We start from the raw sequence: 13,691 nt of genomic DNA, 5'->3' as shown, positions 1-13,691 counted from the left end.
GAAACTGAGATAGCCAAAACTGGCTACCCTTATGGGTACCCTTCTGGCTTCTGAGATTTCATCAGGCATTTTCCACATACTTTAAAACACATCCTTACCCTTAAAGATTAGAAATGTGCTTTAAAAACAAACAGATAAAGATTTAGATTCTCAGGGAAGTAGTTTCCGTATCGAATGCTGCACATTTTGCATTCTCATAGCATGCCCAAAGCCCTGGCAATACCCATCTGATGCTGCTAAAGTTGGTAGTCGCAAAATCTAACAGGTAACGGCAGCCATCATGAAGGCTGCATTTCTGGATATTATTACTAGTAGCAGCTCTCAATGATCCTGAGGCTTGATGGAGTAGGAGAAATTCTTAACATGGAGGTAGGGTGCCACAAAGCTCCTGAATCTGGCATTGAATTTGGCTTATGGAAGCAGAGTCTCTCCAGTTTGTAAATGGACCTTCTAGCCCACATCTAGAAGTGAAGAGAGCGTTTGTCAACATTAGTTGGTGAAGGACTGGAAATTAATCAGGGAGGTGTGTACTAAGAAGAGAACGAGAACCCTATTGGATCAGACCAAAGGTCATCTCATTCAACATCCTATTTTCAGCAGTGGCTACTCAGATGCTTCCAAGAAATGGCAAGAACATGAAGGCAAGAAGAGCCTCCTGGGGTTGTCATCCGCTGCACGCCCCTCCAACTCTTGACATTCAGAAGCAGCAGACACATGCAAAAAAATCTGGTTGCTATTTCCTGCTCTTGGCACTTTAGAGAAACTGGCTGCCGGTGATATTATTTATTCATACCTGACTGCAGTGGACTGGAAATTTTTATGGCAATCCGACTCTGGCTTCTGTATTGCAACGACTGATAAAACCTATCAATTCGTATTGCGTTTTAATGACTCCTGTGGTGTATATCGCAATACATTTAAAATGTTACGTTACCACTACTGAAATCAATTCTTATATTTGGAGCATTATTATTTGCTTTGAAATGAATTGGTGTTAGACTGTTGATTGTAATAATGCATTAATATATAGTCTTATTTCTTGTATTGCGAGCTGCTTTAGGTCAAGAAAGATGTCCCTAGCATTATACACTAACCAGTGATCTACCAGGATTTAGATTATGCATGGATTTAGGGATGGCTACAGCTGCAGTCTCAGTCTGTATCAGCCCCCCCCCTTGCTTGGTTTTATTATTATTATTTTAATCCCAGCCTTACCCTATGCAACATGTTCAGTGACAGGTATGGTTAGACTGAGATTGTGTGAGTCATTGCCACATTTTGTGGCTGTGAATTCCATATTGCCAAGGGCAGTTGCTCTATCCTAGGGTGGCCATATTTCAAAAAGCTGTTGAGCTTTTTGGACAAAGTTTCCAAAAAAATTTGGACATTTTCTCAGACATTTTGCCCGCTTTACGAAAAATCCACCCGGACACCACTTTCTCACCAATTGCAAACCATTCTTTCCTTCTTTTGGTTTCTACAAGAGCCCAAATATTCCAACTGTAATAAATTATGCAAATAATTAAATGGGTAGGCATTTGCGTCACTTTTCCAAGCAGAATTTTGGTGCCCTTCATGAAGATATTGCTGGCACTCTAACTGCAACATCACAAAAATCCAAAACCAATATCTCTCTTCAGCCTTTCTCAGGAAGACATGTAAGTAGCAGTAAAGATAGATAAGAAGGGATAACTAAACCTGGGTATTATGATTTTTTTAAGAACACCAACACTACTTTTTTAAGAACACCAACGCTACCAAGAAGGAGATTAATAGCAGGCAGGGTTAACTATCAGAATGTCTTAGTGGACTCAATAAAGTACTTCCTCTTAAACCTTCATGGAAGTGATCTCTTGAGATTAAAACCCACTGTGCTATAACTATGCGCCCCTTGGGCTTTTAAGTTTTATTCTGCTTGAATTCCTTGGTGATAACAATTACTGGAGGAGATAGAACCCTTGCAACTCCTCAAACAGGATGACCAGCAAGCAAATTGCAGCCTTGTATTTCACTATGTGCCGTAGCCAACCCTTGATTCCTGTGTAGGCAAATCACACCAGAATAAACCCAGAATAACTTTGTAGTTCATGTCAGACTTTTTTTTATCCCTCCCACTTCCTGCTCATTCTAAACTCAAAGGGGGAAAGAAGCCCAACGGGACCCAAAGGTCTTTGCATCTTCTGTTAGCCAGATGACTGTCCAACTATTTAAAATGCATAAATGAAAGCTATTATCGTTTCTAGTTCTAGTAAGATGCATTTTTAGAAGAAGGCAGTGTGCAAAGCTTTGGAAAGACTAGTGAAAGGCTTAACCAAGATCTACTTTTATTTCTGAATCTTTGGGAAATGCCTCTTCTAAACTCCACCTCACAATGGCCACCACTGGTACCAGAAAAGCTAGAAATATTCATTTTAATAGTAAAAGCAAAGTTCCTGAAGAAGCTTTTCCTAGAATATTACTCAGTTATTTTACTTACTTACTTACTTACTTACTTACTTACTTATTGCTATTGTTACTGTCATTGTTATTATTATACTAATTCATACCCTACCTTTTCCCCTGATGGGACTCAGACTATACTACTCTTCCTGCCACTATGCCAGTCTTCACAACTTTCCTTATCACAAGAGATTAAAGACTGAGTTCAGAAAGAACCATGCAAACAAAATGTGTTTGTGAAAAGTAAGCCTATTTGCATTTATTCCACCAATTTGCATCGTGCGTTTTCAGCATAGGTTCCTAGACACAAAGTCTTTATGAGCGTAGCCATAACAAAGGTTTTATTAGAGCAGCTGTAACATTAAAATAATGCATTTTTTTAAAGCGAGAGGTACGCTTTTCAGAGTTCACTGGAGAAGCTACTGAAAATGCAGAGTGTTCATAGCATGCTGCCTGAAAACGACAGGCGGATTAATCTCCAGGGAGTCACAAGTATGGTTCTTTGCTACGCTTAAACTAGCCGCTAGCCTACTGTTGATAATCTATCCACTAGCAAGAAAGCCATAGAAAGCCTGCCAATATGAATACATTCTTTAAACTGACTATTTCTTTCCACTGAATTTACAACTGCGCCACATATTGTTAATGCAGAATATCTAATTTTATGGGGAAACTGAGTTGGAGAGGAGAAAAGAAACAACAACAACAAAAAAGGAAACTTCCAAGGCAGCTAATTAAAAGGAAACAAAATATTTGACCAAAAATCATTGGCATAAACCAACTTTCTGAAGACTGGGGAAACGTCTAAATCACTCAAATGGACACCTTTTCGGAAGTAAATATAATTTTGCCAAAATAATATTTATAACGAGAACAGGTTTACAGGAGAGAATAAAGCAACAACAGCTGGTTTATTGCCGTAAAGGGCTTCTACTTCTGCAACAGGGCTTTTCTCCCCTCTTCCACCTCCATGTGCCCTCATGCTCCCTAAAACTTGCTTGGGAAGGATGTCAGGAGAACATTCACAACAGCGCATGGCAAGATGGGTGGGAGGTTTGCTCTGTCTGCCAAGCTGACATGCTTGCGCTGATGGAAACATCCAATATAGCACCATATTGAATTCTGCCCATATACAATGGTACCTCTGGATAAGCACACCTCTGGTTGCATATCCTTCGGGTTACGCACGCGGCAAACCCAGAAGTATTCTTCCGGGTTTTGCTGCACACACATGTGCCGAAGCACTCTACCGTGCCACGCGCATGCGCAGAACAGGAACTTCTGGTTGCGAATTCCTTAGGATCCGACCAGAGCTCCAGAACGGATCCTGTGCGTAATTGGAGGTACCACTGCAGTCGCATCGGACCAAGCCATGCTGAATTTTCTACAATTAATATTAATATTTTGTGTCCCTTAAGCATGCACAGTCCCCATTAAGCTGCTTTGGGATGTCCGACTCACTTAGGGTCCTCCCAAAAAATATTTTATTCTTTCACAAACCTTGGAGCTTCCTCTTCTAAGTGAGTGGTGCCATTAAGAGAAATGGTATATCTCAGTGATAGAGCATCTGCCAGAGGTGCAGAATTGCACAGGCGGTGGCAGGGGCATTGTGCGTGCATGATGTCACATGTGTGACACCCCTCCAACCCAACCAGGTTGACTCGGCCTGCCATCTCTCCACACACCGCCAGCCGCCTTACCTTTGTGAAAGGAATATGGCAGGGCAAAGACATTTGGCCCTGCTGCGTCTATCGCAGAGGGTGCACCAGGGTGAAGATGCTTCGCCCTGCTGTGTTCCTGGCAGAGATCACCAAAACGCCTTCCGGAAGGCACCCTGGCAATCATCAAAGGGATGCACAAGGCGAAGAGATTTCACCTGCCATGTTATTGGGGATCCTCAAAAGGACACATTTTTCAGAGGTTTAGATTGCAGCCTATACAACATGTTGAAACAGTCTCCAGTGCAGATGTGTCTCAGGGCAGGGATGGGGAGCCTGTGACCATAAAATGTTGCTGGACTCCAGCTGTCATTAGTCCTAGCCAAGAAGGCCAGTGGTGGAAAACGATAAGAGTTACAGCCTAGTTACATTGAGAGGCTGCAGGTTCCCCACTTGTCCCTTAGGGGAAGGCTTACATTACAATCAAAAGCCACAAAGTGGGTCTTTTAAGTAAACTTTCTCAGGCAGTTTATTGCTACAACATGGTTTTGTACACTACAGTGAGTCACACAATAAAAGAAGTGAAAATGGTTCGTTATGACTCTGTGAAATCCCCAAACCACTGAGAAAGCTCAGGTTACTAACAATAAAGCATCACCGGATGAGCAAAGAGACTCAGAAGCGCAAGCCCTCCAAAAATGACTAAGAATCTCTGGATGTGCCAGAATGGAGGCCCTTCCACAGGCCCTATCCTGTGAAGACACCGAGCACCCTTCGTTCCTGATGCAAACCTCCTACACTGAAAGGATGATAGCTGAAAATGAGATCTCCGGTGGGATGAACATATGCTAGAGGGCCAAGAACATTTTCTCCATGGGAGATCTGCTGAGAGAGTATAGCCCACATGCGGCAGTCACTGAGACATCCAGTGGAAATCCCCTCTTCTCCAATGTGGGGCTTATCAAAGAGTGCAAAAGGGAAACTCCCACACCCCTCTCGTTGATCTCATGCGCTGCTTGTCCTGCTGTCTCTTGGAGTACTGCCCAAAAACAGTCTGAATATGATGTGTTCAGGGTGAGAGTCATAACAATTGTCTCATTTTCAGACTTTTCAGATAATCAGGAGATCTTTGACAACTTGTGTACCAAATCTCAGATTTCTATCTGTTCTGGAAGTACCTCCATAATTTCATTTGTTCTCTAATGAGTCAAGGGATTAGCAGCATCTTTCTGTTATCAATTTGTATTAAAGCTGCACCGCCTAATTCTAAACAGTAGGACATGTGAAAATAATCTAGTGATCTTAGTGGACCCACAAGGTTAACACGAATCAACAGTGTGGTGCAGCAGTAAGAAAAGCTAATGTTATTCTAGATTGTATCAACAGAAGTATAGTGTCCAGGTCAAGGGAAGTAATAGGACCACTCAATTCTGCATTGGTCACACCACATTTGGAGTACGGTGTCAAGTTCCGGGTGCCACAATTTAAGAAGGCTATTGAGAAGTTGGAACGTGTGCAGGAGGGCAACCAAGATGATCAAGGGTCTGGAAACCAAGCCTTATGAGGAACAGTTGAGGGAGCTGGGTATGTTTAGCCTGGGAGTAGATGACTCTCAGGGTCCCTTCCAACTCTGTGATTCTATTATTTTTTATTCCATGTCTACTGAAAAGTAAGGGCCAAACTACAAATCCCATTCTACTAGTGTCAATTCATGTGCTAGTGCAACTATTTAGTTGAATACTGCCTCAAGACTACAGTGGGTAGAGGTGGTAGGTTGTTTCACCATGCTAAGATTCCAGAATCACTAGCATTTATATACATATATAAAGAAAACCCTTGCACTTAACAGCACATCTGAATAGCTAACATAATGTGTAATTTGACCATGAGTCCTCCTGATTTCAATGGGACTTACCCCCAGGTAATTATGCACAGGTTTCGAGACATGCTTTCTTCAGCTAATTAAGGATCGACACACAGGATACAGAGAGGTTGCAGCATGGAAAATATCACCACTGATCAGAAAATTGTGAAGTTACAGAGAAAATGCAACTTACAGCATTCAATGGGGTTGGATGCCACTTGCAAGGAAACAATCCTGCCACTGGATTCGGGGATGTGCACACGGAAGACCAGTCGCACGCGGGTGTTCTTCCGGCCGATGTCCGTCTCCCCTTTCCGCAGTTCAATGTCTGCATTTCTCAGTTTGAGGATCCCTGCGCAGTCAATGCTGCGGAACAAGCCAAAATCTTAGTTAATACCCGACCACAGAATTAACAACCCAATGATTCCTGAACACATTTGCAAGGTGGGAAAGATGAGGTTCACGCAGGATTTTGTTTTTACCTCACTGATTACAACGATGGATTTAAAGGTCACTTTCCATCAGAAAATAAAACCTAAAATCAGGAACTGCCTAAGTACAACAACAACCACCACCTCACTGCACTTAAAAAAAAACATGATTAAAAACAGACTGCCCCAACCTACTTATTTAAAAGGCCTGGGAGAACAGGGCTTTTTGACTCCCAAAACATTGCCCCAATGGTGCCATGTTCTAAAAGATACATTTAAAATTAAAGAATCAGTGTGGTGTAGTCATTAGAGTAGGACTGAAATTCAAATGCGCACTTAGACATGAACATAGCAACAAAAGAAGAGCCTCCTGAATCAGACTACTGGCCCATGTAGCTTAGCATCCTGTTCTCACAGTTGCCAACTAGATGCAGATGGGAAACCCAAAAGCAGGATTCAAGCACAAGAGCACTCTCCCCTCCTGTGGTTTCTGGCAACTAGTATTCAGAAGCATTTCTGCCTCCACAGGTATTAAATCGCTCCCAGGGCCCAGTATCATCACCCACAATGATTCTGCAGAAGTCTGGCCCTTTTGGAATAGGCTCAGAAGGAAGCTGCCTCATAAACAGGTGAGATCAATGGTTCATCTACCTTGCCACTTGTGTCTACTTTAAATGACAGGAGACCTCCAGAGTCTCAGGCCTGATCCTTTTAAGTAGAGATGGAAGGGATGGAACCAGGCAGCTTTTTCATACAGATCACATATACTGTGAATCAAGCCTGGGTTACTATAAGTCTTTCGCACTTGAGTATTTTTTGTTCAAGCTAAACGCAGGTGCCTTCTGCATTAAGTCTCCAGTTTTGTTCCATTAATATCTTGTAACAAGACACTTTTCATAATAGCACTCTTACGTTGCTTTCATGTTGTTTTTTGGCTCCAGGGGAATCTCCAGCACTTTGGTGTTGCCAATTATTTTCTCATAGCTGGTGGTGGTGACGGTTTTCCCTGTAATGCGATGGACTTGGTAGAAAGCATGTGGTTTAAGAATACGCTCGTCTGCTGTCCCAATGAAGATCTGAAGACCTAGGGGCTTGTTGTCCATGTATCCATGAAGCTGGCAAAAGACCAAATCATTACATCATTTCAACGACAAATGGAGTAGACAAATAAAAATATAAATAGTATCAGAATATATATATATATATATATATATATATATATATATATATATATATGCAGGTTTTGGTGTCCTCGGGTGTCTTCCCGTGTAAAAGTTGGGGTGTCTAGGCGACGTTTCGACGAGGTCTCACTCGTCATCTTCAGGCTGGTGCTTTCGGCTTCTTGTTACTGGAACAGAGCAGGATCTCAGTGTTTGAGTTCCTATAAATACTGTTGAGGGGGTGTGGTGTATAGCCTCCAATGTTCTGGGCAGAGAGGAAGTTCCCAGGCTAGTGTGCCTTTTCTTCTTTTGTTCCTTAATTACTTGAGGGATATCTTGAGTGATTTCTTGAGTGATATCCTGAGTACCACTTAGGTGGGTCATTAGGTGTGGATTAGTTGCTAAAGTCTTTGTGTCTTGACCTCTTGAACTTTGTGAAGAGTTTTTCTGAGAAGATGGCTGTACTGCACTTAGTTGTGCTCTGGCTTGGCTTCGTGTATAGGGGCGAGCTGTGGTTTTGTGGCCTGTGTCAGCCAGATCTGTGTAGGGGTTGCAGGGGGGTGCAGCATCCGGAGGTGCCACCATGGTTTGGCTACTGGATGGTGTCTGTAATTTATCTGTGGAGAGGGTCTGGGTTTGGGTCTGGTGTGGTTGATTGGTGATGGCGTTCTGTGTGCCTCTGGATCTGGTGTCAGTTTTTGTGGGGAGGGCTAATTTCCAGAAGTCTGGCAAGCGGGATGTGTCGTCACGCTTGTTCATGTTGTGAGGGTGTTTCTCTATCTCGATGGCTTCCATGATTATTCTCTTGTGGTGATGTTCCATGTTAAAGAGCAATTTGGAATCTGCAAAATTAATTTCGTGTCCTGTTCTGTCCTGTTTCGTGCCAGAGCACAACTAAGTGCAGTACAGCCATCTTCTCAGAAAAACTCTTCACAAAGTTCAAGAGGTCAAGACACAAAGACTTTAGCAACTAATCCACACCTAATGACCCACCTAAGTGGTACTCAGGATATCACTCAAGAAATCACTCAAGATATCCCTCAAGTAATTAAGGAACAAAAGAAGAAAAGGCACACTAGCCTGGGAACTTCCTCTCTGCCCAGAACATTGGAGGCTATACACCACACCCCCTCAACAGTATTTATAGGAACTCAAACACTGAGATCCTGCTCTGTTCCAGTAACAAGAAGCCGAAAGCACCAGCCTGAAGATGACGAGTGAGACCTCGTCGAAACGTCGCCTAGACACCCCAACTTTTACACGGGAAGACACCCGAGGACACCAAAACCTGCATTCCTGTACCCGTGAAAATCTACGAAAGCAATATATATATATATATATATATATATATATATATATATATATATATATATAATGTACAGTAGTAACTTGTTTGATCACCTTGAGCAAGTGAGGATCACCTCTAGATGACTAGACATGAAGCTTTTATAAAAACGTGTGTGTGTGTGTGTTTGTGTGTGTCTTTATTGATGTGCTACCAATGACCAAGAGCATGCTGGCTAGTGAAAAATATTTAGAAGTTATTAACTTTTGTGGTCTAACTTTGCAAGGCTAGAATAAATTCAGGTTCAGAATGTTGCATCTATTGTTGTTGTTATTATTGTTGTTGTTGTTATTATTATTATTACTATTATTATTATTATTATGCTCATCATCCAAAGATCACAGGGTGGTGTACAATGTAAAACACAAAATACATAACGTAACTACAACAAAAGCACAAACACCTAACACATTTAAAAAGCCATCATTTCACCAGCCAAAGGCTCCCTTGTGAAATCCCCAGCTGTTTTCTAGAAACCTCTGACACTTCTCATGGGTGGTTAACAGTGCAGGCATTGGGAGTAGTTTATTTTGGAAATCCATGTTCTAATCTTTCCTCAAGTATGACATTCCTTGGGTAGCTTTTGGCAAGTCACTCATTCTTATCCTAACCTTCTTCACAGGACTGTTACCTGTTGCTCTTGTGCAAAACAAATCTAAAGCGACTTTTGTAAAAGCAAATCCTCAAATTACATAATTAGGAGATGGCACAGGGGGAGTTGTTTGAACCTTTCATCATACAGTCTGCATCTACATTGGAATCGTTTTCAGGATGTTTTTATTGTTTCATTACTTATTGTTTGCCTGCCTAGGTCTCTTTGGGAGGAAGGGAAAGATACAAATATAATGAAAACAATAAAAGCTTTAAAATAAGCAGCTCAGATTAGCTCTTCCTAATCAAAGCAAATTGCATTTGCATGAATTAACAGATACGAGTGGATCTGGGCTATTTCTGGTGCATTCCAAAGACATAGTCAATGAGTTAGTTTAATCATTAAAAACATTTTTGACTGACTAAAGAGGTGACACTGATTAATAAGGCAGCAAATTTCATATTTTAAAGTTTTGGTTGTTTTGGGGGGTTTTTAGGTAAGCTTTTAAAAGTTTTTTTAAGTGTCAGTAGCATGCACCATAATAAAAGAGGAATGCAAGAGATGGGAGAATGAATACCTCTTCCCAGATGATGCTTGTTTCAGCACATATGTGTAAAATAAAGCATGTTCTTTATTTTACTTTAGAACTATTTTCCTCATATGCAAATTTACCCAGATTTAATTGGTTAATTGGCTATAACTCGTACAATTACTCAGCAAACGTTTTCTCTACTGTGTGACAATCCTACAAAAAAAAAGTGGAAGGAATAGGGTAGGGAGCCTGTACATCTTTAGGAAAGTTGCTTTTTATTTTTATACACAACAGGACTAGATATTTGTGGCACTCCTCACTAGAGAAGGCTTGACGAGTGCTCTGTTATAGCAGCCTCATAAGTCTGCATGACAAAATTCTCCTATGACTCCCAACAAATCCCAGACTTCAGTCACTTTGAAAAGAGAGTGCCTACAGAAAAACATCAGCAATCTGTGTCTTAGTTTTGAGAACTGAATATTTGGGGAACTCTGTCTCTTGGCTCTTTTGGGTTCATGGATATTCTAACCAAGGATAAACTTCAAAGCTAAACCCAAAGGATTAATTTCAATAGGTGAGGCATCAAGTCAAAAGTTTAGCCAAAGTCTTTGGTGGTTTAGATTGCCAGCTGACAAAGCATTTCCTGCTTCTGAATAGCTGGAAATAATCTAGCAGTAGAAGAAATAATCTGCAGTCATGATTATACTAAATCCAAGGAAGTGTGTGTGTGTGTGTGCTGTACACACACACACACACACACACACACACACACACAATCTCCAGAGACAGAGAAGAAAATAACAAAACAGAATATATATTTTTCCACAAAGAAGGCTCCATTGCCGCTTTGCGATTCCATAGAGGCAGCAAAATGAAATGCACAAGCGGCTCACTAATTTCTCTCCCTCCCCATCCCACATATTGAGAAAAGACTGGATATGCTCACAACCTTCTTTTGCACAAGGCTCAGATGCAGCAGAAGAGGAAAACTATGCCACGACATTTTTGAGTGATGTTCTCCAGCAACTATCATACATGACCACATGCTGGGAAGGAGTGGTTTGCCCCAAACTCTCTCACTTTGAGCAATGTTGTGTGGGCAGATTAGCAATGGCTTGGGCAACCCCACCTAGGAGAAGGCAGATGCCCAGCAATATTTCTGATGTCATCTCTTTAGTTGAAACAGTTTGCAAGACCAACAAGCAATAAAACCCATTGCTACTGTAAAGGTAAAGGGACTCTGACCATTGGGTCCAGTTGTGGCCGACTCTGGGGTTGCGGCGCTCATCTCGCTTTATTGGCTGAGGGAGCCGGCGTACAGCTTCCAGGTCATGTGGCCAGCATGACTAAGCCGCCTCTGGCGAACCAGAGCAGCACACGGAAATGCCGTTTACTTTCCCGCTGGAACGGTACCTATTTATCTACTTGCACTTTGATGTGCTTTTGAAATGCTAGGTTGGCAGGAGCAACGGAAGCAACCGAGCAACGGAAGGTCACCCCCTCGCGGGGATTCGAACCACCAACCTTCTGATTGGCAAGTCCTAGGCTCTGTGGTTTAACCCACAGCGCCACCCGCATCCCCATTTGCTACTGTAGGGAATGCATTAAAATAAAAACTGAAAGCTTCCAGTTAGGAAACAGCATTTTAGGTTCATAATTAGAAGAATTAAACTAGAGCTATGAACATATAAAGTTGCCTTATGCTTAAATACACTGGTCCATAAAGCTTAGAAGTAGCTAATTAGCCTTCACTAACTAACTAGTGTCCTCCAGGTGGTTTGGACCATTACAGCTTCCATCATCTCTGACCTGGAGTTGTTGAGAGTTGTAGTCCAGAAATATCTGAAGGGTGGTAGATTAGGAAAGGCTGTTCTATAGGGACAAGCAGCAGCTTTTCTTGATTTCCCCAAGTGTACCTGGAAACCTGGGACCTCCTTATCTCAAACATGTGAAATTCCACATTCCCATCCCCTCTTTGTGGATCCATCCATCCATCTTGCCCTTCTTCCAAGGAACTCAAGAGTGATCCCCACAAACCCTGTTGTTATTACATAATATCATGATCATCATCATCATGGCTGTCACCCAAAAGCATGATGTTTCGTCTTGACTACTCCTTAAAACTCTGTCTGCTTTTTAATCTGGATACTAGAAGGAAACACACACACACACACAAACAAACAAACAAACCACCCTTGGGAGGTCCCTGGCCTTAGCAACACATATGTTATTACGCAAACCCCTAGTTTGTCTAGCTAAGTACAGAGGAGCTCTCGGGCTCCTATGTTATTGTTAACGGCCATGCCTAAAGATTAGCTCAAGTCAGTTTGGTGAACAGTTCCCTTGCTCTCTTGGCTTGGAAGACCACAGTTGCCAAAAAGCTTTAAAGACTTGATATTTGGGGTTGCTTGTACACAACTGCCAAAGCAGAGAAATGCTTTCAGGTTTCATGTCATTCAACATACGGTACTCGCTTCTCAAATATTTGCATATTGTTGAATTACACGAAACCTGAACGCATTTCTCTGCTTCTCTGCTTTCAAGGTGAAAACCAAACACTCACAAATGAAAGGAGAACACTGTGCAAAATGCAAGTTTGTGTTATAAACCAGATTTCTGCCATCTTCTTCTGTGGGCAGGTTTTGACAGAGGTAGTGACACACAGGTCAAAAAAAATATATCATTGCCAGCTAAAATTTGAGTTTATTTAAACAAGCAGGTTTTGACATTTTCATGGTAATCTTTCTCTGCACAAATATTTGTGTGCTCTATGTACAACACATGTTTTCATGAAATAAATTGGGCACTTCGAGAGCAAAAAACAACCCAACCACATAGCAGAGAATGAAAATGTTCAGTAAAGAATAGCAGCAGAGTTTTGAATTGGGGTTTTTTATATGAAGCATAACGGAGACAGAATTTCTATGTAGGCTTGAGACCAGGGAATATCTCTTTCATTATTAACATTCACAATTACAAATCAAGCCATTCATTCTATGTTTCTCACATCACTGAAAATTGAAAGCAGACATGTCTACCGCGAAGCCAGCAATCCAACTGAAAGGGAACTTGATGGTCTGAGACATGCTAAATTTGTTTTCAATTACTTGGTCCACATTATATACCAAAAAAAACAAACAAAAAAACCTTGATTAAGCCGTACAAAGCAAACAGGACAGGAAGATCAGAGAACAGAAACATTAAGCTAATAGCATCCATGGTCAAAAGAGTTCCTCTTTGTTTGTTCTCCCTTTCAAAAGTCAGCAGGAGGTATCCTTGCATAGTAAGAATTAATCCGTCCCCCCATGAGACCACATGCAACATCTATGCATCGCTGGCAACCTTCCCACAATGTGGTAAATGAAGAGGAACCCACGAGACACACAGTCTTCAGATCCATCTTGCTTTCACCCGTACAGCACTAAATATATGGCACTATGTGAAGCAGAAAGGCCAGAAACTGCTCCCTATTATTCACATGTTTATACAGACGGCAGTGGAGGGGGAAGAACACCCATCATTTTTTACTCATTAGTTAACAACAGTTCGTGCCTCTGGTGAGATGGTATCCAGGCTCCTGCAGCTTGTCCCACGATGCACCTATTAAGCTTGCTTCCAGTTAAGTTATACTCAAAGCAAAACCACTGAAAACAACACACTAAAGTCATGT

General features: G+C 41.7%; 1 protein-coding gene across 7 annotated transcripts in view; it reads right to left on the bottom strand.

Moving 5' to 3' along the window:
• Positions 1 to 13,691, bottom strand: part of NFATC2 (nuclear factor of activated T cells 2) — a gene marked incomplete at its 3' end in the record, with an annotated part of 138,836 nt that overhangs the window by 82,445 nt on the left and 42,700 nt on the right. For all 7 annotated transcript variants that reach the window (XM_081916741.1, XM_081916740.1, XM_081916743.1 and 4 more), the window contains exons 4-5: positions 7,305 to 7,507; positions 6,155 to 6,327 (exon numbers count right to left, since the gene is read on the bottom strand). In XM_081916741.1, coding sequence (XP_081772867.1) covers positions 6,155 to 6,327; positions 7,305 to 7,507 — 376 coding nt within the window. The remainder of the gene's footprint in view (positions 1 to 6,154; positions 6,328 to 7,304; positions 7,508 to 13,691) is intronic.

This window comes from Podarcis melisellensis (assembly GCF_964234715.1).
Source record: "Podarcis melisellensis genome assembly, chromosome: 6".
Taxonomy (NCBI): Eukaryota; Metazoa; Chordata; class Lepidosauria; order Squamata; family Lacertidae; genus Podarcis; species Podarcis melisellensis.
Note: the sequence above shows the minus strand (reverse complement) of the source record. Positions and strands in the feature narration are given on the sequence as shown.